At 43.3% G+C, this 27,097-nt stretch overlaps 1 protein-coding gene across 3 annotated transcripts; it reads left to right on the top strand.

Annotated features, from left to right (window-relative positions):
* On the top strand, window positions 1-26,885 carry Snupn (snurportin 1). 3 transcript variants are annotated; one of them, XM_075965813.1, is made up of 9 exons: window positions 1-77; window positions 2,882-3,044; window positions 5,215-5,359; window positions 11,416-11,520; window positions 11,754-11,850; window positions 17,705-17,802; window positions 21,927-22,004; window positions 24,643-24,723; window positions 26,348-26,885. In XM_075965813.1, the coding sequence occupies exons 2-9, from the start codon at window positions 2,887-2,889 to the stop codon at window positions 26,657-26,659; spliced, it is 1,074 nt and encodes a 357-aa protein (XP_075821928.1). In that variant the 5' UTR covers window positions 1-77; window positions 2,882-2,886; the 3' UTR covers window positions 26,660-26,885. The 3 variants fall into 3 exon arrangements, with proteins under 3 accessions (XP_075821928.1, XP_075821929.1, XP_075821927.1); XM_075965812.1 differs by lacking the exon at window positions 1-77 and adding an exon at window positions 249-269; XM_075965814.1 differs by lacking the exons at window positions 1-77; window positions 24,643-24,723 and adding an exon at window positions 214-269.
* Window positions 26,886-27,097: the final 212 nt, after the last annotated feature.

The raw sequence follows: 27,097 nt of genomic DNA, 5'->3' as shown, positions 1-27,097 counted from the left end.
GGTCTAACTCCGCTAGGGCGGCTAATTGGTCAGTTCGTGGAGGCGGAAGCTGCGTGCGCGACTGACTCCTCGGTGCGGTAAGTCTTGAGTTTGGCCCTGTCCGCTTCCTGCGACTTAGCTGTAACTTCTTCCGATGGCCCAATACTTTGCCTTTCCAGTCGCTACGTGGAGAGGCCCACCAGTCTAGGATGTCGGGTTTGGCCATATTTCTGCCGTTGTATGCAAGGGAATCTGACCTGAACTCATGAGGAATATTATTGTGTGGCAGGGTGAGCTAGAGATAGATGACCCCATCAATAGAGAGAGACAGTCGGGAGGGAGTAGTGACAGGGAGGACGGCAGAATGCACTGCTGCCTTGAGGGAGCATATGTCAGACTAGGGAAGAGGCTTCCGTGGGCCTTACATTCGGGAGTTCGTTTCCTTCCTCAGTCTTACTGCCATTGCAGGCGTGTGCCACCCTCTAGTGTACCGTTAGGGTCGGTTTCAGTGGCATACTATTGAGGATACCTTGCGCGGGGGGGGGGGGGGGAGCTCAGTAATTATCCCAGTTGTATTCCCAGTAATATTCCCAGTTGTATTACAAATACTTTGATACACAACCTTAAATTCATTTCACTTAACACATTTTCTAAAAGAAGCACTCTTAATGTCTTAAGGATATATAAAAGCAGCTTGCTGCTGTCTTTTTCTTTTTTCCTCCTGGGTTTCAAACCCAAAGCTTGGTCCAAATTCGGTGCATACTGGGCAAATGCTCTACCAATGGAAGTATATTCCCATCCTTTTTTCCCCGTTTATTTTTTTTAAATATTTATTTATTAGGTATACAATATTCTGTCTACATGTATGCCTGCAGGCCAGAAGAGGGCACTAGACCTCATTACAGATGGTTGTGAGCCACCATGTGGTTGCTGGGAATTGAACTCAGGACCTTTGGAAGAGCAGGCAATGCTCTTAACCACTGAGCCATCTCTCCAGCCCTCCCCGTTTATTTGTATGTGTCATGTATGCACATTTAAAAGAAAGCGTGTATGGGTGTTTTGCTTGCATGTCTGTGCGCCACATGGGTGCACTGCTGGGGGGAAAGAAAAGGGCTCCAGTTCCCCGGAACTGCTTTACAGATGCTCATTAACCACTATGTGGAACCCGGGCCCTCTGGAAGAGCAGCCAGTACTCTTAACCTAATAGCTGAAAAGCTGAGCCATCTCTCCAGTCCTCTCCCACCCTACATCCGGTCTCTCCTTCCTCCCTTTTAATGAGATAGTTTTATTCTGTAGCTCAGGCTGATTGAAACTTGGTGAAATCCTCCTGTCTCAACCTTCCAGTTTTTGGATAACGTGGGCACGCTACCACAACCAGCTAGAAGGTTAATTTTGCAAGCTGGAAACAGTTGGTGACAATGTAAAGTTATTCCTCACTGCAGAACTGTGTTCTTAAATGGTTAAAGTTGTGAATCCATGTGTATTAACCTCACTCCACCCTCCCAGCCAATCAAAGACAAACACTTGACACTGAGCTCCAAAGCCAGCTGGGATTGAAGAACTGTGAATTGAACCAGGAGCATTGCATGCAATGGAAACACTTCTCTATTGAGCTATAATTCCAGCTACCCCCTTTTTAAAAAGATTTGTAACTATATGTATGCACCATGTGCTTGCCTGGAGAGGCCAAAAGACAGCCTCAAATTCGTTGTGAGCCACTGTATCGGTGCCAGGAATTGAATCCAGTTCCTCTGCAGGAATGACAAGTGCCCCTACCCCCTGAGTCATCTCTACAGCCCATTTGTTTTTTGAGGCGGGGGTCTCAATAGTCCCATACTTATCTAGAATTCCCTTTGTATTCGTGGCTGGCCTTGAACTACTGATCCTCCTTTCCGGCCTTCATCCCCTTGTGCTGGGATTTTAGGCATTAGTGAGCCCGGTCCCACCTAATTTTCACTTTTCCTTTTCTTTCCTCTCCTTTCTTTTTCCTAAAATAGGGTTGTGCTAGATTACCCAGGCTGGTTGTGAGCTTATTCTGTAGCCCAGCCAGGCCTTTAATTTGTCATCCTCTTCCTTACCCTGGGGAGTAGATGAGATTGTGAGATTACAGGCATGACTCACCACAGTTCTGTTTTTATTTTGGAACAGGGCCTCCTTAATGTTTTCCTGTCTGGCTTGGAACTCAATATATAGACCAGCCTGACCTTGAATTTGATTTGCAGTATCCTGGGTGCAGTGGTGCTGTGTGCACTTTTGTTTTGTTTTGTTTTTCGAGACAGGGTTTCTCTGTAGCTTTTAGAACCTGTCCTGGAACTAGCTCTTGTAGACCAGGCTGGCCTCGAACTCATAGAGATCTGACTGCCTCTGCCTCCCGAGTGCTGGGATTAAAGGCGTGCACCAGCACCTCCTGGCTTGCTTACTTGTTTTCTTTCTTTCTTTCCTTCTTTCTAAGCTTCTCGGTAGGCTATGTCTTTAATCTCAGCACCTGGGGGCAGAGGCAAGTCTTTGTAAATTTGAAGCCAGCCAGGATTACATGGTGAAAAATAAACAAAAATATCATCAGAAATATACTTAGAACTATTTAGAAACCAAGTTAAGATGCTCTTTCACATCACTGGATGTTAGAGGTAGCTTATTGTGATGAGAAGCAGAAAAAAGGCAATAAAGGAACTTTATTTAATGATTGGTGTTTAGATTTATTCCCTCAGCTATTAAACTTTCTGTTATTGACGTACTAATAGAAAATAACATTACTATTACTAATATATAACTCATTTATCTTTTGTCTCCCTCCACAGAAATAACTAATTTTGGTTAAGTGAGATTTTTCTTTTAAATAATAACTGCCTTATTATCAAAATATGGAATAAATAAATGAACCGTTTTATGTTTTCCTTTCTAGGGAAGATGGAAGAACTGAGTCAGGCCCTAGCTGGTAGCTTTTCTGTGTCTCAAGAACTGAACAGCACGGCTGCCCCACACCCTCGTCTATCCCAATACAAGTCCAAGTACAGTTCCTTGGAGCAAAGTGAGCGGCGCCGCCAGTTGCTAGAACTACAGAAATCGTAAGGGTGCTTCAACTCCTTGGCTTCTTTATGCTGGGAGCTGTGAATCATTCACAGGCCACTGGACTTCTTTCCATAGGACCCCTGCACAGAAGAAGGGTATTCCTGTCTGCTAGGCTTCTCTCCATAGGACCCCTGCACAGAAGAAGGTTATTCCTGTCTGCTAGGCTTCTCTCTGTAGAACCCCTGCACAGAAGAAGGTTATTCCTGTCAGCTAGGCTTCTCTCCGTAGAACCCTTGCACAGAAGAAGGGTATTCCTGTCCACTAGGCTTCTCTTCGTAGAACTCCTGCACAGACGGGTATTCCTGTCTACTAGGCTGGTCTCCATAGAACCCCTGCACAGAAGAAGGTTATTTCCTGTCCACAAGGTTGGGTGGGTAAATTCTGTCACAGGTATTTATCTTTTATCCATACATTTTCTGCATATAAAAAAAGAAGGAAAAACTGAACTTTTGGGCTAGAGAGATGGCTCAGAGGTTAAGATCACTGGCTGATCTTCCGGAGGTCCTGAGTTCAATTCCCAGCAACCACATGGTGATTCACAACCATCCGTAATGAGATCTTGTGCCCTCTTCTGGCCTGCAGGCGTACAAGGAGGCTGAACACTGTGTACACAATAAATAAATCTTTAAAAAAAAAAACTGAACTTTTGAAGCAAAAGCTCACTTATTTGATTACATTTTTCTGTTTTTCCTGGCAATACTACTGAACTTTGCAATTTAGACTTCTGCTCCCACATTCCCTGTATTGCTTATGTGTGGCTTCTCACTCATTCTGATGATGGACTTGGTATGGCCTTCTCATCTGCCTTCAGTCCAAATGTTTCTGTAGTGCCCTTGGAAGTTCAAGTTAATTCTACAGAGAATTGGTGGAAATGTTTTCCCTACATTTAATTCTAAATGCCAAAATGAACAAACAGGAAAAGGGCAAGATAGGTGTGTGTTAGGCTGTGCTCTCTGAGGTGAAGGCCTGTCCTTTGTTCTCAGTGCATCTTTGGCCTCTTTGGAGTCCTAACATAAAGAAAAGCGAATTGGAAGGAACTAGCCACAGCTGTACCACTTGCATAGTGTCTGCATTTTGCACAGCACTGCCAGTAGATGGGCTTAACACAGGCAGTCCCTGATAAATTCTGAGTTGTTTGCTGATTGCAGCCCCACTCACTCCTTTCCTTCCCTGTTTTCTTTTTGGCATTTTTGAGACAGGGTTTCTCTGTGTGGCCCTGGACGTCCTAGAACTTGCTCTGTAGACCAGGTTGGCCTCGAACTCAAAGATCTGCCTGCCTCTGCCCCTGAGTGCTGGGATTAAAATTAAAGGTGTATCCCATCACTGCTGGGACAAACCAGGCTCTTGGTGCTTTGCTTTTTTTTTTTTAGACAAGGTCTCACTATGTAGCTATTCTGGAACTCACTTATATAGACGAGGTTTCCTGTACTCCCAGAGATCCACCTGCCTCTGTCTCTGGGGTACTGGGATAAAAAATGTGTACCAGCAAAGATGTCAAGTCGTAAGCCAAGTAGCTTCTTTTGAAAGTCAAACAAGATCAACATGCTGTCTGAAGTGGAATGCCCCAGAAGTGTCTCTTGCTTTGAACTTCTCACTGCCTTTAGTGTTTCCTCCTTCCCATCTCTGGTCTTTTGATGAGTCTGCCAGGCAGGAAATGTTTCTCATCTAGAGTGCAGTGGGGTAATGTGGGTTTAGCTTATTCAGCTAGTGAGTCTTGGAAATTCCTCTAAGGATGGTTTACTTTGAACATTTTTTAAATAATTTATTTTTATTTTATGTGCACTGGTATTCCATTTACATGTATGTCTATGTGAGGGTGTCCGATCCTGGATTGCAGACAGCTCTGACCTGCCATGTGGGCTCTGGGGATTGAACCCAGGTCCTCTGGAATAGCAGTCATGCTCCCAACCGCTGAGCCACTTTTCCTGCCCCTACTTTGAACATTCTTTAGAAACCGAGGAAGACTGTTCAGAGGGTGTTCCCTGCTTAGGAACTGTGAGGTGACAGTCACTAGTTTAACCTTACAAAAGAAGTTTTGCTATTTCTTACCCCCACCAGATTTCCCTAGTCACTTCCAAATTTGTCATCCTTTAATTGAATGACATCTGTATGCTGTAGGATATCTTTGTATAGTATGCATAGACCTGACCTTATCTTCTCCTCCAGCAAGCGGTTGGACTATGTGAACCATGCCAGAAGACTGGCTGAAGATGACTGGACGGGGATGGAGAGTGGGGAAGAAGATAAGAAAGATGATGAGGAAATGGACATTGACCCTGGCAAGAAGTTACCAAAACGCTATGCTAATCAAGTGAGTGTTCCAAAGGTTTACACTCTCCACATGTAGTCAAAACCCACCAAATAAATGCTGCTATAAAAGGGGGGGGGTGCAGTCTACAGAGCAAGTGCCAGGACAGGCTCCAAAGCTACGCACAGAAACCCTGTCTCAAAAAACCAAAGGAAAAAAAAAGGATGGGCATTGGGTGGTGATACATGTCTTTAATTCGAGCACTTGGTGGGCAGAGGCAGGTGGCTATGAGTTTGATCTAGGCCAGCCTGGTCTACAAAGCGAGTTCCAGGACAGCCAAGGCTGATACACAGAAAAATTGTCTTGAAAACAAAAACAAACTAAAAATGGGAATGGGCAAGGCTAATGAATAGGAATTGCTGGTGTATTTGTAGAGAGAATGATGGTAGCAGAGCTGGCTTAAAGTTCTGCTGGCTGACTGGAGACACTGATGAAGCTAGATGTAGTGGCGCACGCCTTTTATCCAGCACTTAGGAGGTAGAGGCAGGTGGATTTCTGTGAGTTCGAGGCCAGCCTGATCTACATAGTGAGTTCCAGGACAGCCAGGACTATGTAGAGAGACTGATGAAGTCTGTGGCTGGTGACTAGTCCATCTGGCCCCACACTGTTAGCCAGAGGCTGCCAGCTCATACAGAGAGCTCCTGAACTACTCCAGTAACAGATCCACATCCTCTTTCTTTTGAACAGGGATTATAACCCAGGGCTTTGTGTATTCTAGGCAAATGTTCTGTCACTATTGATGGAGAAACCCAGCCTCTTTTTTTGTTGTTGTTGTTGTTTTTTTGTTTTTCGAGACAGGGTTTCTCTGTAGTTTTGGAGTCTGTCCTGGAACTAACTCTTGTAGACCAGGCTGGCCTCAAACTCACAGAGATCAGCCTGCCTCTGCTTCCTGAGTGCTAGGATTAAAGGTGTGTGCCACCACCGCCCAGCTCTAACCATTCTTAATAATAAATCTTGGAGTCAGCTATCAGGGGGTGAAAGCGGAAGGATCAGAGAAGCACAATGACCAGACACTAGATTTCTTACCTCTATCAATGCTCAGACCAAAGAGTGATCCTGTCCAGACTGCTTTCTCAGACTGATTGCCCAGGCTGCACTGAGCTCCTCCCAGCTGTATCACATTCCTGTCTCCACCTCCCTAGTGCCGGGATTAAAGGTGTGTGATCTCTAGTGCTAAGACCACCTTTGTGTGAGCTCTGTTCCCCTTTAGACTGGATCAATTTCAGGTAGCCCAGGGTAGCCTTGAACTAACGGAGATCCCTCTGCCTCTGTCTCCTGAGTCCTGGGATAACAGGTGTCTGCCACCACTGTTTGGCTTCTAGTGGTTTAATTCTGCACTCTGATCTTCAGGCAAGCTTTATTTGTTAAAACATAAACAAAGTATCACCATGATTGTTGGTTTGGATGGGGCCTACCCACAATCCCAGTGTCCTCATCCCTTCCTTGGTTGGTAGTTTTTCCCTGCTGGAGTACTACGAGGCCAGTCTTGGCATTGTACATTGGGGTGGTATCAAGTAGGAGGAAGTGCATCTGCCCCTAAAGAGATCCAGAGTGGGACATCCAGTTGACCACGGTAATGTTGAACCATAAAACAACCAATCACTTTGCCACACTCAACTAAATGCCTTATTATAGCTGGTGGTGCTACAGGGGAAACAGGAAAGGACTGTCCCACACAGTCGTGGTGTTCCAGAAGAAAGGGTGTAGGTCTGAGTTAAAGCAGGGGTCTTCCTTGATGTAATATACTACTTTGTAGAATCCTCTTGCCTTTAGAATACACTTCTTGGGAATACCCACCTACCTGTTTCTCTCCTCCAAATATAGTACAGATAATACAGACAAAGTATTCTTCAGTTTTTGTTTATTTGTGACAAGGTTTGGCTATGTAACTAAAGTTGGCCTTGCACTCATGATTCTTCTGCCTCATACATACAATTTTGTTCGGGAAAAATGAAAAACTTGTTATATGCAATCAGGCTTTGCTGTGTGATAGACATGGACCATAAATAGCCTCTATACCCTTATTTTTTATTTTTATTTTATTTTTTTTGTTTTTGGAGACAAGGTTTCTCTGTGTAGCCTTGGCTGTTCTGGAACTTTATCTGTAGACCAGGCTGACCTTGAATTCAGAGATGCACCTGCCTCTGCCACTTGAGCCCTGGGATTGAAGGCATGCGCCACCCCTGTCTTGAAAATTCTTTTTGTTGGGCTGAGGGATGGCCCAGAGGTTAAGAGTACTGACTGTTCTTCCAGAGGACCAGGGTTCGATTCCCAGCACCCACATGGCAGCTCACAACTGTCTGTGACTCCAGTTCCACGCAATCCAACACCCTCACACAGACATATACAAAGGCAAAAACACCAATGTGCATAAAATAAATAAATTAAAAAAAAAAAAGAAAGAAAATTCTTTTTGTTTGTTTTGAGACAGGGTTTCTCTGAGTATCCCTGGCTATCCTGGAACTCACTCTGTAGACAGGCTGGCCTCAAATTCAAGAGATCTGCCTGCCTGTGCCTCCTGGGTTCTGGAATTAAAGGCATACACCATCACTACCCAGTGTTCCTATACTCTTAGAGTAAGTGTAGCTATAAGTAAGTTTGCTATACGAAAATAAAATTCTTGATCCAGGTACGGTAGCTCTTATCTGTAAATTTTAGCATTTAGTTGAAAGGTTAAGACCTTAGCCAAGGATTGCCAGAGGTTGAAGGTCAGCCTAGGCTATATAATAAATGACAGATCAGCCAGATCTACAGTATGAAATTCAATTTCAAGAGAGAGACAGAAAAGAAAAGAATACTACAATAATGTTTTTTTTTTTTTTTAGTATAGTCACAAGACTGGGCAGCTATCACCATTATCCAATTCTAAGACATTAATTTTCTCTTTTGAAGTATTTTTATTAGCTATATTTATTTATTTGTTTATAATTTCATATGGATATATAATGCTTTCTGCTTGCCCTTCATCCTTTCTCATACCCCTCTCACTTCTTCAACTCCCCTCCTCCCTACAAATCCTTCCCCCAGGTTTATGCCTTTCTGTTTTGTGACCTGCTGCATTTAACCAAAGTCATCCCCGTATCTATATTTGGAACTATGATATGCATTAGAACCTGGTGGGCTTACTAGTGGGTTTGTATCTGAAGACATTGATTCCCCATTCCCAGAATCTATCCATAGCCTCTAGTTCTGTGTGTGTGTGTGTGTGTGTGTGTGTGTGTGTGTGTGTAGACCTTGTTGCCAAGGCCAGTCTTTTGTTGGCCTTGTGCAAAGAAACGGCAGGTTCTGTGAGTTCATGATTGTAGTGGTTATTCATGCCCATAAAATTGGGAAGATAGCATTTCATAGCCCTTCTCCATATCTTCCAGTCTTCCATTCTTTCTGTTTCCTCTTCCAAGATGTTCCCTAAGCCTTAGAAGGGAGGTATAAATGTCTGTTTTAGAACTGAACATTCAACTGTCACTTATTCTCAACACCTTTAACGGCCAACCATCATTCAAAGAGGCTTCTCCGATTAAGATTAAAAGTAGTTGCCAGGTGGTGGTGGCACACCTTTAATTCCAGTACTGGGTGGCAGAGGCAGACAGATCTCCGTGAGTTTGAGGCCAGCCTAGTTTACATACCTAGTTCCAGGACAGCCAGGACTACACAAAGAAATCCTTTCTTGGAAAAAAACAAAAACCAAAAAAGCAGAAACCAAACAAACAAAAAGACTAAAAGTAGTGTTTGTTTGTATAACTATTGAGAGTTAGAAGGCAGTTTGACATGATGTTAGTTTAGCTTAAAAAAAAAAAGAGTAATAAGTCTCTTCCCCAGAGCCTATGACTTCTGTGGCCATTTGTCTCTGAGGTTTATATACCATGCATAGATTCCCTCCTGTAGCCCATACCTCAAATGTGATTAAGTTGGTTACTCCTGTAGCAGTCATACCACTATTGCACAGATGGGCAGGTTGGTATTGTAGGTGTTAGGAGGAACTGAAGAATAGCAGGCTTGGTAGAAGAAGAAGCTGAGACCCTTCAGAAATGAGCTTTATTAGGAAAGAGATACTGAAGACTCTGGGGGCTGTGACTGGGCTGTGAGGTTGAAAACCATCAAAAGGACAATCTGTCAGATCAGAGGCAGCATGATAGGGCCTTTAAGAGAAATAGAGGCTTCCTCTTAAAACTTGGAAAGGAAACAGATATGTAGGAACTACAGGAAAGTGTATGGCACACCAAGAGCCTAGACATGGACTGCGCAGAACAGAGTTGCCTTTCATTTCCTTTATGTTAGCCATACATAGGATTTTGATGGGTTTTGATGTTTTTTAAGAAATTGCTAGGAGGAGCTGGAGAGAATGCTCAGCAGTTAAGACACTAGCTGCTTTTCCGGTGGATCTGAATTCAATTCCTAGCACCCACATGATAGTTCACGACAGTTTGTAACTCTAGTCTTATTTATACCCATTTCTGGCATTCTTGAGCATCAGGCGTGGATGTGAAGCACAGACATACATGCAAATAAATATTCATATAAAGTAGAGTAAATACCAGTTGTGGGAAAGTTAAACGGGATCACAGGATGTTTCCTTTTTTTTTATAATTTATTATTATTTTATGTGCATTGGTGTTTTACTTACAGGTATGTCCATGCGAAGGAGCCAGATTCCCTAGAGTGGAGTTACAGACAGCAGTGAACTGCCATGTGGGTGCTGGGAATTGAACCCAGGTCCTCTGGGAGAGCAGCCTGTGCTCTTAACCTTTAAACCATCTCTCCAGCCCCAACAGGATAATTCCTAAGGCATGTGGAACAGGATTACGCTTTGTAAACAGAACTGTAGATCACAGAAATACAGAAAGTTAGGATATTGCCACTATAAATAAAACTTAATAGCCTTCTTTGTGAGAGTCCCAGAAAATACTCAGAAGAAGGATAGCGTCATAGCCTAGGTATACACTTAGGCAGTAGCTTGGTCTATTGTTAACTTTCTTATATGAAAATACCTTTTATCTTTCTAAATTTTTTTCCTTTGGTTTTTCAAAACAGGGTTTCTCTGTATATATCTCTCTTCTGGAACTCACTCTGTAGACCAGACTTGCCTCAAACTCAGAGATTCTTCTGCCTCTGCCTCCCTAGTGCTGGTATTAAAGGCATATACCACCACACCTGGTTTTTAAAGTATTTTCTATTGAGTTAATAGCTCTTTCAGCAAATACTGGCAATCATGCTCGAATTATTATATTATTATTTGTTTTTTCGAGGCAGAGTTTCTCTGTGTAATAGTCCTAGATGTCCTGGAACTCGCTTTGTAGACCAGGCTAGTCTCAAGTTTACTGAGATACGCCTACCTCTGTCCAAGTGCTGAGATTAAAAGCATGTGACACCACCGCCCAGCTCAAATCATTTTTGTAAACTATGACTATGTCTATGCCTGCATGAGTTTTGTGTACTACACGCATGTAATATGCTGGAATTCCCCCCCCCCCCAACACACACACACTGGGTTTCTCTGTAGCCCTGATTGTCCTGGAACTAGCTCTGTAGACCAGAGATCCACATGTCTCTGCCTCCTGAGTGCTGGGATTAAAGATGTAAGCCACCACTGCCAGTTCAGGATTGCAACTTTGACATTTAGGAGGTGGAGCCAGGAGGATCATAAAAGTTCAGAGTCGTGTTCACCTACATAATGAGTTAAGGCCAACTTTAAAAATTTGAAACATGTCATTAAGTTGTCCAGGCAAGCTGTGAATTTGACAATCCTCTCACCTGAGCTTCCCAAGAAACTGATGTGCAAACCCAGAATATAATAGTTATAGACTTTTAGGCCTTGAGGTAAGGCAGTAAGTAGGATGCAGATGGTGATAGTAAGGGCAGATGCCAAGTCACCAATAAATGCCTTCCATCTGTCGGTTATGCTGGAGATCAGCTTGCTTCTTAGAGCACCTGGCATGGAAATACCTCTGCCCTCAGCTTTTAGCTGTATTTGTATTACATATGTAAGATGTTAATGCTTTGTTCTTGTGATGTTTGAATTACATACTCTTGCTGATCTTTTAACACCATTTTTGTGTTCCTAGTTGATGCTTTCTGAGTGGTTAATTGACGTCCCTTCAGATTTGGGGCAAGAATGGATTGTGGTTGTGTGTCCTGTTGGGAAAAGAGCCCTTATCGTGGCCTCCAGGGTGAGTAACTGCTTCTTGCCTCTAACACCAGCAAGCCTACTATGTGACAAATGTATATTTGCTTCCCATTTTCATCGGCCACACCTCTGTGCCTGGCGTTGGCCTCAGAGTGCTTTCCTGCTGGAAGAGATTTTTTTCTGACCATCTTTGCGCTGATGACAGCCCTGTAGTAAAAAGCGAGAGTCAAGGCCATCTGTGAATGCCTAATGAGAATGGCAGCTTTCTCCCTACAGGGTTCAACCAGCGCCTACACCAAGAGTGGCTACTGTGTCAATAGGTTTTCTTCCCTTCTGCCAGGAGGCAACAGGAGAAACTCAACAACAGCCAAAGGTACCTACGTATGATATGTATTTACTGGTTTTTTGGTCTTTCTCTCCCACTATCTCTTTGGTGCTGGGGCTCAATCACAAAGGACCTCTGAGGCTTCAGGGGCTAGCCAGCCAATTCCGTAGGTAAAAGGGCTTTTTGCCAACTCCTCGTAACCTGAGATTGAGCCCACAGTGAAAGTTAGAAAGTTAACTCCTAAGAGTTGTCTTGTGAGCTTCACACATGTGCTGTAGGACATGCCCGTGTACATGCAACATACATAATAATAAAACTTACAATTAAGCCGGGCGGTGGTGGCGCACGCCTTTAATCCCAGCACTCGGGAGGCAGAGGCAGGCGGATCTCTGTGAGTTCGAGACCAGCCTGGTCTACAGAGCTAGTTCCAGGACAGGCTCCAAAGCCACAGAGAAACCCTGTCTCGAAAAACCAAAAAAAAAAAAAAAAAAAACTTACAATTAAAATGCCCATGTACATGCGACATACATAATAATAAAACTTACAATTAAATACCCATGTACATGCGACATACATAATAATAAAACTTACTCGGATCTCTGTGAGTTCAAGACCAGCCTGGTCTACAGAGCTAGTTCCAGGACAGGCTCCAAAGCCACAGAGAAACCCTGTCTCGAAAAACCAAAAAAAATAAAAAAAAAAAAAAAAAAAAACCTTACAATTAAATGCCCGTGTACATGCGACACACATAATAATAAAACTTACAATTAAATGCCCGCGTACATGCGACATACATAATAATAAAACTTACAATTAAAATGCCCGTGTACATGCGACATACATAATAATAAAACTTACAATTAAATGCCCGTGTACATGCAACACACATAATAATAAAACTTACAATTAAAATGCAACACTAGGTCTAAAGCAAGGTTGAGAGGAAGAGCTGATTTGTCTTACACTTGTGTATTGTAGCTCATCATTTAAGGGAGCCAGGACAGGAGCTCAGACAGGGCAGGAACCTGCAGGCAGGAGCTGATGTAGAGGCCGTAGAGGGGTGCTGCTTACTGGCATGCTCGGCCTGCCTTCTCATAGAACCCAGGACCACCAGCCTAGGGGTAGCACCACTCACCCATCAAAAACTAATTAAGAAAATGCTCTAAAGATTTGCCTATAACCCAATCTTATAGAAGCATTCTCTCTCTCTCTCTCTCTCTCTCTCTCTCTCTCTCTCTCTCTCTCTCTTCCCCCCCTTTCTCCCTCCCTCCTTTCCTTCCTTCCTTTTTTTTCTTCTTCTTCAGTTTTTCGTGATGAATTTCTCTGTGTAACAGTCCCGGCTATCCTGGAACTCGCTTGGAACTCACTTTGTAGAGTTCAACAGGCAGGTCTTGAAATCACTGAGATTCACCTGCCTCTACCTCCCAAGTGTGGGAATTGAAAGCGTGCACCACCACTGTCTGGCTTATTTGGAATTTTGCGACAGGGTTTCCCTGTATAGCCCTGAATATCCTTTAACTTCCTTTTTTTTTTTTTTTTTTTTGGTTTTTCGAGACAGGGTTTCTCTGTGGTCTTGGAGCCTGTCCTGGAACTAGCTCTGTAGACCAGGCTGGTCTCGAACTCACAGAGATCCCCCTGCCTCTTTAATCCCAGCACTTGGGAGGCAGAAGCAGGTGTATTTTTCAAGGCCAGCATGGTCTACAAAGGAAGTTAAAGGCAGTGTACTACCACCTCCGGGCAGTAAGCATTTTTTTTTTAAGATTTATTATGTGGGGGGTGGGGGGGTGGCGCACGCCTTTAATCCCAGCACTTGGGAGGCAGAGACAGGCGGATCTCTGTGAATTCGAGGCCAGCCTGGTCTACAAGAGCTAGTTCCAGGACAGGCTCCAAAGCCACAGAGAAACCCTGTCTGGAAAAACCAAAAAAAAAAAAAAAAAAATTATGTATACAGTATTCTGTCTGCATGCATGCCTTCACACCAAAAGAGGGCATCAGATCTCATTACAGATGGTTGTGAGCCACCATGTAGTTGCTGGGTACTGAACTCAGGATCTCTGGAAGAGCATCCAGTGCTCTTAACCTCTGAGCCATCTCTCCAGCCCAAGGAAGTTTTTTTTTTTTTTTTTTTTTTTTTTTGGTTTTTCGAGACAGGGTGAGGAAGCATTTTTAAAATTGAGGTTCCTTCCTCAAAGATGACTTTAGCTTATGTCAAGTTGACATAAAACTACCCAGCACACCATGTAACTGAGGCTGGCCCGAACCTCCTAATCTCCCTGCCTTAGCCTCCCTAGTGCTAAGATTACAAACTGATATTATAAGAATGTACCATTATGTGTAGTTATTTACTAAGTTTTTGTCATTTAAAGAAAAAAGGAAGGTCTTGTATAGCCCAGGCTATCTTCAAACTTGCTGTGTAATCAAGACTTGAACTCTAAACCTTTGATCTATTTCCCAAGCAGTAGATTATAAGCATGCGTCATTATGTGCCGTTCATTTGCAATTTTTTTTACTAGTATAAGATAGTTTCTTGCCTGGCTAGGTATTTTTTGTTTGGGTATTTTTTTTCTATTAATTTTTTTATATTTTATTATTTTGTGTGTGTGGATATTTCGCCTGTGTGTGTATCTGTGTACCACTTGCATACAGTGGCTCTGGAAGCCAAAAGAGTTTGTCAGACCCCCTAACACTAAATCTATAAACTACTGTGACTTGCTATGTGGATGCTGGAACTTGAACTGGGGTTCTCTGAAAAAGAAATCACTGTTTTTAACTTCTGCGTCATTGCTCCAGCACCATGGTTTTGTTTATGAAACAATATCATGGTGCACAGGCTGGACTTCAAATTGCTCTGTGGCTAAGAATGATATTGCTTTATTGAATGTTGAATATTGTTGAGTATTGAACCCATAGCTTTGTGCTTTCCAGACAAACACTTTAACAATGAAGTTACATCCTTTGACTCCATGTTTTACTATTGTTTGTTTTTAACAGGTGGTCTGTTCAACAGGCTCTGGGATAGAACAAAATTTAAAACTTTGCAAATATTCTCCATGGGAAAAAGCAGAAAGCAAACCAAATGCTGAAATTAGCATTTCAGTCGATGGTGGGAAGAGTGGGATGTTTCTGATGCTTCAGTGTGGGGGCCATGAGTTTTGAGTGAACCCAAGGAAGTTGGGGGTGGACCTCTGACATGTTTGGGTGGATTCCCAGGGTTAATGAATGCACCCTTGGAGCCTAGAGATGGATTTCAGGAGCAGATGTGTGGACATCCTGGGTCTGAAGGTCAGGCGATGAAATGAGTGAATGCCTGGGATAGTGGGTGGATACATGAATGTTAAAGTGGGACCCTAGGAGCCAGCCAAGCCAGCTGGAGAGGTGGAGGGCATCGGGTTAGAAGCAGACCAAGCAAAGTGAGAGCCAGGGTTGATTCACACTCAGCTGAGTCTTGCAGAGGCACTGGGTGGGGCTGGCTGCTCCTGAATCTAATGTAGAACTGGAGTAAAAGCTACTAATTGGTTTCCAGTTCCAGTGAATCCAAAAACTTGTCTTTGTCTTTGTTAGTCTCTCTTCTCCACACCTAGAAGACAATGGTCTGTAGGACTTGATTCATAAGCAGTTACACTTATCTCTATTGAGGATAGAGGTACTCAGTCCTCTAGTTATAGGCAGGCAGAACATAGTGGAAGGGCCTGTTGGCCCTGGTGATCTCAAGGTTGTCCATCTAGAGCAGGAGGTTCTGTTAGCCCATCTCTGTGCACCTCTGCTGCTTTGTATCCCAGGCTGCTGATAGTCACAACTTTCTTTCTTTCCACTTTGACCCTTCTGGAAGTTGGCAGGACAAGGCCTCTTTGACTTTCATGGGTATTCCCTGGGTCAAGTTGTCTAATGCTCTTGCCCTTAGGTATGGGTGAGGTAGGTCCCTTCTTTATTGTATAGAATCAGGCAGAGTTTACATTTGTAAAATTCTAGGTGATTTTCTATAATATATGAACTGACTTTTTTTTTTTTAAAGATAGGGTTTCTTTGTGTAGCCTTGGCTGTCCTACAACACTAGCTCTGAAGACTAGATTGTCTTCAAACTCACAGAGATCTGCCTGCCTCTGCCTTCTGAGTGCTGGGATTAAAAGCATGTACTACCATGGCCCAGCTGTCATTGATTTTGATAGTCTCAGGGACAGCTGCTGTTGGTTTTCCCGTTGATCCCTGTTACTCTCCAAGGACGAGGCCACGACACCATTCCTACTCTCGCGCCCTGGTTAATGCTGGAGAGCCATAGGGAAAGGACTTGGGCTTTAGGAGACAGGGAAAAACCCTCTCCTGAGGCCTCACCATCAGAGCATCCACAGCTTTCTGTGTGAAAGTACAAAGCAGACTTCTGGTTAGTTGTTTTAATGACCCACTTTGAACGCTTCCTCCCCTCAGGGTCAGGTCTCCTCAATTCCATGATAAAATGCAGCCCTGTGAGGCCCTCTATGTAGTAATCTCTGAATGAAGATCATGCCTTGGCCCATTATTACAGTTCTTTCTCCTGTAAAGGTCCCTGAGAGACTGTCAATTGTAATGACACAGTGAGCTGTTGCTGAGGTTTCCCAGTCCAATTCTCTCTCTTCTTTGTCATTTTCCTACTTAACTATTCTCCTACCTGGCCCTAGTAAGTGGACTAGGATTAAATAATGTATTGGTTGTTTTGAGTGGAACTGGCAAAGCTGAGGCCCAAACCCTGCTCTATTCTCTTCCTGCTCAGACTCATTGAAGATTTCTTCTGTTTTCTCTAGTAAGGGTAGCCTTCTCTGTTTTGTTTTGTTTTTCCTCTTTTTTTTCTTTTTTTTTTTTATGGTGGAGGTTCATGTAAGGATCAGGTTGATCATGTACTAAGGATGACATTAATTCCTGATCCTCACCGGGTGGTGGGGGTGCATGCCTTTAATCCCAGCACTCAGGAGGCAGAGGCAGGCAGATCTCTGTGAGTTGGAGGCTGTCTGGTCTACAGAGTGAGGTCCGGGGCAGCCAGGGCTACACAGATAAACCCTGTCTCAAAAAACCACACACACACAGACACACAAATTAAATAAATAAAGCAAAAAAAAAAAGAAAGAAAAACGTTCCTCATCCTCTTGCTTCAGCTTACCAAGGGCAGGGAGTACAGGCAAGAGGCAATGTAGCCTGCCAACTCCTATTGTTGATAGTTTATGTCGATGACTTAGCTCTTGTCTCTTTCTATGATCATCTTATATCTATTTCCTTGAAGAAAGTGATGAGTTCTACTTGATATTCCTCACATAGCACAGCACTTACAGTAAGAACATGAAAAGTAATGGTAAGCCAGATGTGGCTGTGTCCAGTCCCTCAGAAAGTCAGCGAAAGCTTGGGTAACAGCAAAGCCTTTCACAAACACACACAATAAAAATAGCCTAGAGTGGCTGCAAGGAAGTCGGGGACAGTCGGACTGCTGTAAGCTTGAGGCCAGTCTGGGCTACAGAGTGCAGTCCTGTCTTAAAACAGTAAAAGAGCAGGTTTGATGGTGCCTGCCTGTAGTCCTAGCACTTGGAAGACGGAAGCAAGAAGATCAGGAGTTCAAAGTCATCTTTGGGTCCATAATGAATTCCCGGGTAGCTTATCTTTAAAAAAAAAAAAAAGCAAAATAAAATCTGAGCTTCTTTAGAAGTAAATAAATGTCCCAACTTGTTTAGAATTCCCACTTGGCTAAAGTGTGATCTCTAAAGACTTCTGCTATGCCAGGTCTAGAAAGGGCTATGTAGGATTCTCTCCTTGATGAGCCCATCATCTTTAGTACTGACAGTTGCCATAAGTCCTAAGGATTGTTAAGATGGGGCTCCTCCCATCATGGTGGATGGAACACTATCTTTGAGTTCTCTGTTGACTTTCTTCCTTGTATCTGTAGACTACACCATCCTGGACTGCATTTACAGTGAAGTGAACCAGACCTACTATGTTTTGGATGTGATGTGCTGGCGGGGACACCCTTTTTATGACTGCCAGGTAAGGATTGATAATCTCCTCGTCTTTCCTGTCTTCTTTCCTCCTGGGAAGGTGGGTCAGCGTGTGGGTTTGGTACGTGACCAACTTCTTGGTAGATACAGGATGTGGTAATCAAGAACATTATCTAGTGCTCCCTGCATCTTCAAGGGTGTCTGAATTAGCTTACTTTTAAAAATAAGTAGGAGGAACTAAGGGAAGTATGACAGTTCTTAGGGAGAAAAAAACAGCAGAGCTGCGGGCTGGGGCTATGCTAGCAGTTGTGGCCACCCCTTGCCTCGCTCTAGAGAATGGGAGGATTGTTGTAGGGACAATTGAAGGGTAAGAAGTTATGCAAACAACACCATCAAATTAACTCCTGTACCTTCTGTCTTTCACCTACCACATCCTGACCCTGAAAATGCCAGGTCATCTTTGGTATGATACAGAGCCTCATCTCAAAGCTTGCTCTAGGAAGAGATTACAGACATGATCCATTGTGCCTAGCTCCAGATTGACTTCCTTCCTTCCTTCCTGCCTTCCTGCCTTCCTGCCTTCTTTCCTTCCTTCCTTCCTTCCTTCCTTCCTTCCTTCCTTCCTTCTTTCTTTTTTTCTTTTTGTGAGACAAAGTCCCACTGTGCAGCCTTGGCTGGCCTGAAACTCAGAGATGCACCTCCCTCTGCCTCCTGAGTGCTGGGATCCAAAGCATGCACCCCTACACTGGGATAGCCCACTAGACTGTTTCTTTCTATTCTGTTACCTTATGGTGGATTTCATTAATGCCAGCTAGTGATGGCTCAGTTTGTCTGGGGTAGAATCTTGCTATTTAGCCCTGGGCAACCTGGAACTCATTAAGTAGCCACACCCTGCTTTGTTTTTGAAACAAGAAGTCATTATTTAGCCTAAAACAGTCCCAAACCTACCGACATCCTCCTGCTTCTTTCTCCCCAAGCGGTTGAGAGTATAGGTTTTGTCTTCATTCCTGCCCCAAGTTTCCCTTTAGTTTTTCATTTTTGGTATTGTTTGCTTGTTTGTTTTTTATTTTCCAAGGCAGGCTTTCTCTGTGTAGTCCAGGCTGTCCTGGAACTTGCTCTGTAGACCAGACTGGCCTTGAATTTACAGAGATCCTCCTGCCTCTCTCTGCTTTCCTAGTACTGGGATTAAAGATGTATGCCACCACCACCTGGGTCTCCCTTTAGTTTTGTTAAAGGATGTTCACCACATATATTCATAACTTACAGATTTGGTAATTAAAACCACATATATATTTCCACATATATAGTTATACTATAAGGAAAACACAAGTTCAGCGTGGTAGCTCATGACTGTGGTCCATTTATTACAGGCTGAAGCTAAAAGAATGTCATGAATCTCAAGCCCAGCCTGAGCTATGTAGCAAGACCATTCCTGTCTCAACAAAACAGATCAGGAGACTGAGGGTGCAACTCAGTTAGTAAAATGCTTACATACTGCACACAAAACTCTGCATTCAGTTCCCAGCACCTCATAAACTGGTACATGCCTGCAGCCTCCACAGAGGATCAGAAGTTCAAAGCCACCCTCTGATATATAGCAAGTTTGAGGCCAGCCTGAGCTACACAAAACCCTGTCTGAATAAGAACATGGGGCTAGAGAGGTGGCTCAGAGGTTAAGAGCACTGACTGTTCTTCCAGAGGTCCTGAGTTCAATTCCCAGCACCCACATGGTGGCTCACAACCATCTGTAATAAGATCTGGTGACCTCTTCTGGTGTGCAGGAATACATGCAGGCAGAATGCTGTATACATAATAAGTAAATAAATTTTTTAAAAAACACACATATACACAGAAGAAAAAGAAAATCACTTTTATTGTTTCAAATTTCCAGAAGTAAAGTAAAAGAACAAGGAGTGTCTCATAGAAAGATGCATATTAATAATTCAGAGAATCAAGTGCTTAGGAAAAGATTCAGCAGTATAGTGTTTTTTAATAGCCAGATTAAAATGAACAAGGAGGAATGAAGCATAGAAGAATCTACGTCTCACACATTTTCTTTGTTTACCCAGGATAGTGACTTTACTCTTTTGATTCTCAGAGTCCTCAAAATGTAAAATAACAATAATGATAAAATAGTGGTTGGTTGAAGTTATAGCAAGTAGTTGAAGTTACTTAATTATTCATTAATTCATTAATTATTCATCTGTTTATTTATTTGTTTGTTTTTCCAGTCAGGGTTTCTCTGTGCAGTTCTGACTGACCTGGAACTTGCTCTATAAGATCAGGCTGGCCTCATACTCACAGAGATACACCTGCCTCTCCCTCCGGAGTACTGGTATTAAAGGTGTGTGTCACCATAGCCCAGCTGTGTATGTATTTAAAGACAGAGTCTCATTCTATAGTTGAAGTTGGCATAGATCTAACTATGTAGCCTTGGTTGGCCTAAATCTTTTTTTTTTAAGATTTATTTATTTATTATATATACAATATTCTGTCTGCATGTATCCCTGTGGGCCAGAAGAGGGCAGCAGATCTCATTACAGATGGTTGTGAGCCACCATGTGGTTGCTGGGAATTGAACTCAGGACCTCTGGAAGAGCAGCCAGTGCTCTTATCCTCTGAGCCATCTCTCCAGCCCCTGGCCTAAATCTTGTGGGCAATCCTGCTGTGGCTTTCCAAATGCTGGGTTTACAGGCAGGACCCACTATATCTGAGTAAAGATTGTATTGTTCTTATTGTTTGAAGCAGGCTACCCTATTTAAGAGGCTGAAGATTGCTAGATAGTGGTGGTGCACACCTTTGATCACTGGGGAGGCAGAGACAGGAGCATCTCTGAATTCGAGGCCAGCCTGGTCTACAAAGTGAGTTCCAAGACAGCCAGGGCTGTTACACAGAGAAACCTTGTCTCGAAAAACCAGACCAAGGACTGAAGAGATGACTTAGCAATTAAGAGCTAGCTGTTTTTCTAGAGGTTGTGAATTCAGTTCCTTTCAACCACATGGTGGCTCACAATTATTCATAGGATCTGATGCCCTTTTCTGGAATGCAGGGTTATATGCAGAACACTCACACATAAAATATAAATAAATAAAAGTTTTTAAAAAAGAAAAAAAAAGAGGTGAAAGATTAATTAATTAGATTATAGGTGTTGGCTGGGCCTGGTAGCCTTTGATTCCAGCACCTGGGGAGGCAAGGGGTGCTTTATGAGTTTGAGCCCAGCTCAGACTACATAGTGAGACTTTGTCTTTAAAAAATAAATATAGCCAGGTGTGGTGGTATGTGCCCTTCATCCCAGCCCTCAGGAGGCAAGTAGATGTCTCTGAGTTTTTAGAGGCAAGCAAGCAGGTCTCTGTTAGTTTGAGGCTAGCTTGGTCTACACAGAAGATTCCAAGATTCCAAGACAGTCATATGTGGGGGGAGGGGGGGGAAGGGGGAGATTCTATTTCAAAAACAAACAAACAAATGTCCACCAAACCTAAATAAATAAATACTAGATGTTGCTGTATAGTCCAGGATAACCTCCAACTCGTGGTCCTTCTGATTGTGGGGATTGCAAGTGTGAGCCACTGGCACCCTAAGGAGAGTGGAGTCAAGACAGATTTTATATATCATAGGCTGATTTCACTATGTAGTCAAGGATATCTGCCTCTGTCTCCCGAATGTTGGGATTTGTGCAGGTTTGAGTCACTATGACTGGCAGCTTTGCTAAATTTTAAAAGAAAAAAATCTCTACAACATATACTTGTCTGAAAATGCTTTATATAATATTTTGTATAACATAAACAGTGAAAATCTATTTTAGAATTTTATTTATCTTTATTGTGTGTGATGTGTTTGAATGAATGAAGGCAAGTACATGGAGGTCAAAGGATATCTTTTGGGTGAAGGTTTTCATCTTCCAAGTGTGGGTTATAAAGATAAATCCAGGTTACAAGTTTGCATAGCAGGTGTTCTCAGCCACTGATCCATCTTCCCATCAGAAACACCTGCCACACACACAATTAAAATCTTGAAATTTTTGATAAATTTATGGTTATTAATGGAAATGGGGATAGCAACACTAGGACTTAGGGCTTTTTAAGTCACATGGCTGTGAGAATGAGGTATTTTATTCATATAAGCATTTGAGATGAACAATATTTTATCTTTTTTTCTCAACCTTCTGTGTGGCAGACTGATTTCCGATTCTACTGGATGCACTCAAAGTTACCAGAAGAAGAAGGACTCGGAGAGAAAACCAAGATTAATCCTGTAAGGCTACTGTTAATATTACACAGTTCTTTATCATTATTATTGTTTGGTTTAGAGACAAGGCTTCATACGGCCCAAGCTGGCTTTGCTTCTATGGCCTTAGAGCCCTGATCTTCTTGCCTCAGCTTCCTAACTGTTGGGATTACAGGCATGAGCTACAATTCTCCTTCCTTCCTTCCTTCCTTCCTTCCTTCCTTCCTTCCTTCCTTCCTTCCTTCCTCCCTCCCTCCCTCCCTCCCTCCTTCCTTCCCTCCTTCCTTCCTTCCTCCCCTGCCCAAGGTTGATTACGTACACAGTGTTCTGTCTGCATGTATGCCTACAGGCCAGAAGAGGGCACCAGATCTCATTACAGATGTTTGCGAGTCACCGCCACCGTCTGGTTGCTGGGAATTGAACTCAGGACCTCTGGAAGAGCAACCAGTGCTCTTAACTGCTGAGCCATCTCTCCAGCAACCCCCCTCCTTTCTTTTTAAACAGAGTTTCTGTTCATAGTCCTGGCTGTCTTATAGACCAGGCTAGTCTCAAACTCACAGACATCTGTCTGCCTCTGACTCCTGAGTGCTGAGACTAAAGGTGTGTGTCACCATGCCTGACCCAAAATTATTTTATATTTAATTATATCTGTATATGTGTTTTGCCTACCTGTATATCTGCACTACCTGGAGCCCACAGAGGCCAGAAGAAGGCATCGATCTCCTCAGAGTGGTTGGAACAGCCACGTGACTGCTAGAAATCCAAAGCCAGGTCCTCTGGAAGAGCAACCAGTGCTCTTAACCACTGAGCCATCCCTCCAACCCCAGAGTCACCAATTTTGATTGATGAGTTTATCTTTTGAGGCAGCATATAATAGTGCAATGGGATGACCGTGAGTTTAATAGGCATCCAGGTTTGAATTGTTTCAGTTTAATAACTACTAGTGTAGGGCTAGAGGTGAGGCTCAGTTTATAGAACTTGTTTAGAATATGTAAAGACCTAGGTTCAATCCCTAGGACCATTAAAAATAATAATGGTAATTATTAGAATAATAGCCTCACTTACTTTAGTGGTGTGTGTGTGTGTGTGTGTGTGTGTGTGTGTGTGTGTGTGTTTTATCTGCAAATTGCACTAATAAGCCAGGAGGGGTAGTACATACTTATAATCCTAATCCTAGCACACAGGAGGCTGAGGAAGGAGGAGCTCAATTTTGACATTAGCCTGGACAATATAGCTATAGAGTGAGAGCCCATCTCTAAAAATAAAGGGTACTATCAAGAGTTATTGTAGGAACCAAATTACACACACACACATGCAGCTCTTCATAGCTTAATCCTTATGGTAAGGCACTTAGTAAATGATGCTTGTTATAAAATGCTGTGTGTGTGTCTGTGTGTGTAGTAATTGAATCCAGGGCCTCACCCATGCTCTCAGTAAGCATTTTACCACTTTCTCTGTGTGTGTGTGTGTGTGCATGTGTGTTTGTGTATGTGTAGTGATTGAACAGAGAGCCTCACGCATGCTCAGTGAGCATTTTGCCACTGTATGTGTGTGTGTGTGTAGTAACTGAATCCACAGCCTCACCTATGTTCACTGAGCTGTACCTATGTTGTGTGGCAAACTTTTCTTGGGGAGACACAATAACACATTTACCCACTTCAGATAGGGAACCCCCTATAGAACAAGGTACAGTACTCCCCACAGTCCCACATGGTGAACCAATGAATTCTGTTGGGATTAGTTATAGGAATACGGGTAAGGGGTTACTTATGGGAACAGAAATGACTATATCATCAAAGCCCACCCCAGCATGAGTGACAGCTCACAAAAGCTGGGAAATCTGAGTACCTGCAGGTAGCTCAGCAGGTTGGAGAGTGTCCTAGCTGAGTGACACTTTTTTTTTTTTTCTGAGACAGGGTTTCTCTGTAGTTTTAGAGCCTGTCTTGGAACTAGCTCTTGTAGGCCAGGCTGGTCTCAAACTCACAGAGATCCGCCTGTCTCTGCCTCCCACATGCTTGGATTAAAGGCATGCGCCACCACCGCCTGGCTCTGGGTGATTCTTTTCTAAGCCTTTTTCAGGATACTCAGCTGGTTTCTGCCTCTTCTAGGCGCTGCCTGGTCTCAGAGCCTTCTTTGCAAAGTTTGCACTTTTGATCTGAGAGAGATGCTCAGCATTTATTGTTTACTCTGTCAGCATAACAGGGCCTAGTTCATCTGGTCAACTTTAGGGACGCCCTGAGTTGTTTACCCATTTACGGAGCTTCCCTGTGTGATGGAATATTTCAATATACAGCAACCTATTAGCATTTTTTAGAGACAAGGATTTCACTGTATAGCCCAGGCTGGCCTGGAGCTTGTTATGTAAACCAGACTAGCTTAGATCTCTGTGAGTAGTACCTAGGACTTGGTGAAACACATACTTCTAGACTGTTCTTAGGGTGCTGGAAGTGGGGTCTAAGCATTTGAATTTCTTTCTATTCCTTCCCCCCTTTTTAAAGACTGGATTGATAGCTTAGGTTGACCTTGAAACTCCAAACTCACAGTGATTTTCCTGCCTCAGCTTCCTGAGTACTGGGAAGCAAAAGTTATTTGATCAAGTTTTCAGTCATTAGAGCTAGTATCATCTGAAACATGTACTAACTCTTTGATCTCATTTATATTTCAGTTTAAATTTGTGGGGCTAAAGAATTTCCCATGTACCCCCGAGAGCCTGTGTAAAGTGCTGTCTATGGATTTTCCTTTTGAGGTAATGAAACCATTGTCTATTGCTCTGACATGATTATAGGACACAAGGAGACCGGGGTACATGAATCTTAACAGAGCCTCTGATTTTGCTCTGTCTAAGCATCAAAACAGGGCTGAAAAATACTTTTTTTTTTGCTGAAAATGAATTCTAAGTAAGTGTTGTTGCTGCTCTCCAGAGCCGCAGCCTTACCTCCACTAAAGTCAACACCAGCATTGAATAGTCCCCAGCACCCCAGGAAACGGGCCTAGAGAAGAGCAGAGGATCCCTCCATCCTGAGTCATCATTGTGTGCCTTGTTTGACGGCCATAGCAGGTTGTAAAGGCATATGGGCATATGTGACTGACTGACCCCCACAGATGTTTGAACCCCTGATTCTTTTTTGATCAGACCACCGATGGCTCCAAGGATAACGGTGTTTACTAATCCGTGGTATGGTGGGAAGGCCAGCTCCCTTACTTTGTCCATACTTCCATGTATTAGCACTGAAACTCTCCTGTCCCCAGGAACTCCTGGGACAGTCTTTTATCATCCTCAGAACCTGCAGTTACTCTCTTGGCTTAACAAGCAAAGTTTTCTTTGCTATCATCCTTTTTAAAATTCTGCCCAGTCATAGTCAAATGTATTTAATCTGTGAAGGATCCCAGCTTCCCGGATAAGGAAATGCTTCATTTCTGGGGTCAATTAAGAAGGTGGTAGGAGCACTCTCTTTATTTGTAACTCTTGGAGCTTTTTAGGGGTGAGTCACAAAGGAGAAAGATGGGCTGCAGGAGGTTTTCCCGTCTAGAAGAATGGAGTTTCCCAGAATGTGGCTCCTGGCAGTCTAGGGGGAGGCCCAACAACAGCTTGGGCAGCAGAGTCTCTGAACAGGATTGTTCCTGTGTCAGTCTGTGCATTGATGGAGCTACCTAGATCTCTTGCTCTTATCCCATATGAGGAGCTCAGCCTTACTATTGAGACTTTGTGGTGGTAGAAAGAACCCAGAATGTGGGGAGAGAAGACATGGACTCAGGTTGAATTCCTGCTTCATACTTTGCATCTTTACAGAGGTGCCTAGAACTTTCTATATTGAAAAACCCCATCTCTAAAAAAGTAAAACAATGGGTGGAAAGCATTTTGTAAGTGGAACAGTGTTCTTTTTTTAATTTTTGTTTTGTTTTTGTTTAGATCTCCCCTTTCCCTTTTTTTTGGGGGGGGGTGGGGGGAGATGGTTTCACTATATAGCTCAGTTTGTTTGATCTTCAACTTGATCCCTACTTCAACCTGCAGAGTCCTGGGGTTATAGGTATGTACTGCCAATTCTAGCCCCAGCCCTTTCTTTAAGAAGCTTCATATGAGAAGCAAAGGAGTTTTTTTTCCACTGGCAGTTGCTTAGAAAAAGAAAGAAGAAAGAAAGAAAAATTGCCTGGGCCTGGCTGCACGTTCCTTTAATCCCATCACTTAGAAGGCAGAGGCTGGTGGATCTTTGTGAGTTCAAGGCCAGACTGGTCTACAGAGATGGGCTTTGTAATAGACAAGACCTAGTTTTCCAGCAACAACAAAAGGACCCAGAAGAGCTGCCTCTGTGTAGTTGTCTTTGAAATATGTGGCCTACAGTCATTCTGATTCATGATTTTTCCTCTTATAGGTAGATGGACTCCTCTTCTACCATAAACAGACCCACTATAGCCCTGGGAGTACTCCCTTGGTGGGCTGGCTGCGCCCCTACATGGTGTCAGATATTCTAGGTGTAGCTGTGCCAGCTGGCCCACTGACCACCAAGCCAGAATATGCTGGGCACCAACTCCAACAGATTATTGAGCACAAGAGGAGCCATGAGGACATGAAGGATAAACTCACACACAAGACTTCTGAGAATGGGCACTATGAGCTGGAGCACCTGTCTACTCCCAAGCTGAAAAGTCCTCCCCACAGCCCTGGGAACCTCATGGACAACTAAAGAGGACAGCCCATGAAAGACTGGGGAGGAGGACAGTGGTAATGGCAATAGGTGATCTTATTTCAGAGTGTACTTTCCAAACCCACCCTGCTGGAAAGTTGGCTCAGACTGTTGGGGATGAATCCCTATTGGATGGAGTTAGAATCCAGGTAGATCTTAATATCTCTTTGCTGTGGTATGTACATCCCAGGTCCACAATTTAAATATATGTGATTCTTAAGAAAAAGGTTGCTTGTGATTATTTTGTTTTATTTTTGTAATTATTAAGATTTAGCTATCTCCTCCCCCTTCCCCTTACTCCCTAGGATACTTATGGCATGGCTATTCAAATCTTGACCCATTTCACTTTTCTTAGCACTTAAACATTCTGCTGAGTTTCCAGTTGCTGCTGTTGGTAATGCCATTTTCTGAAAGGTCTTACCAGGAACTGCAGTTCTT

Source organism: Microtus pennsylvanicus, chromosome 3 (genome assembly GCF_037038515.1).
Source record: "Microtus pennsylvanicus isolate mMicPen1 chromosome 3, mMicPen1.hap1, whole genome shotgun sequence".
Lineage (NCBI taxonomy): Eukaryota > Metazoa > Chordata > Mammalia > Rodentia > Cricetidae > Microtus > Microtus pennsylvanicus.
This window is presented reverse-complemented; position numbering and strand designations above follow the sequence as displayed.

What these genes read in the sequence shown, in the direction of transcription:
- Snupn (XM_075965813.1), top strand. Translation starts at nt 2,887, where the DNA reads ATGGAAGAACTGAGTCAGGCCCTAGCTGGTAGCTTTTCTGTGTCTCAA. An exon ending in CAAAACGCTATGCTAATCAA is followed by an intron (nt 5,360 to 11,415) that starts GTGAGTGTTCCA and finishes TTGTGTTCCTAG; the next exon opens with TTGATGCTTTCTGAGTGGTT. An exon ending in CTATGGATTTTCCTTTTGAG is followed by an intron (nt 24,724 to 26,347) that starts GTAATGAAACCA and finishes TTCCTCTTATAG; the next exon opens with GTAGATGGACTCCTCTTCTA.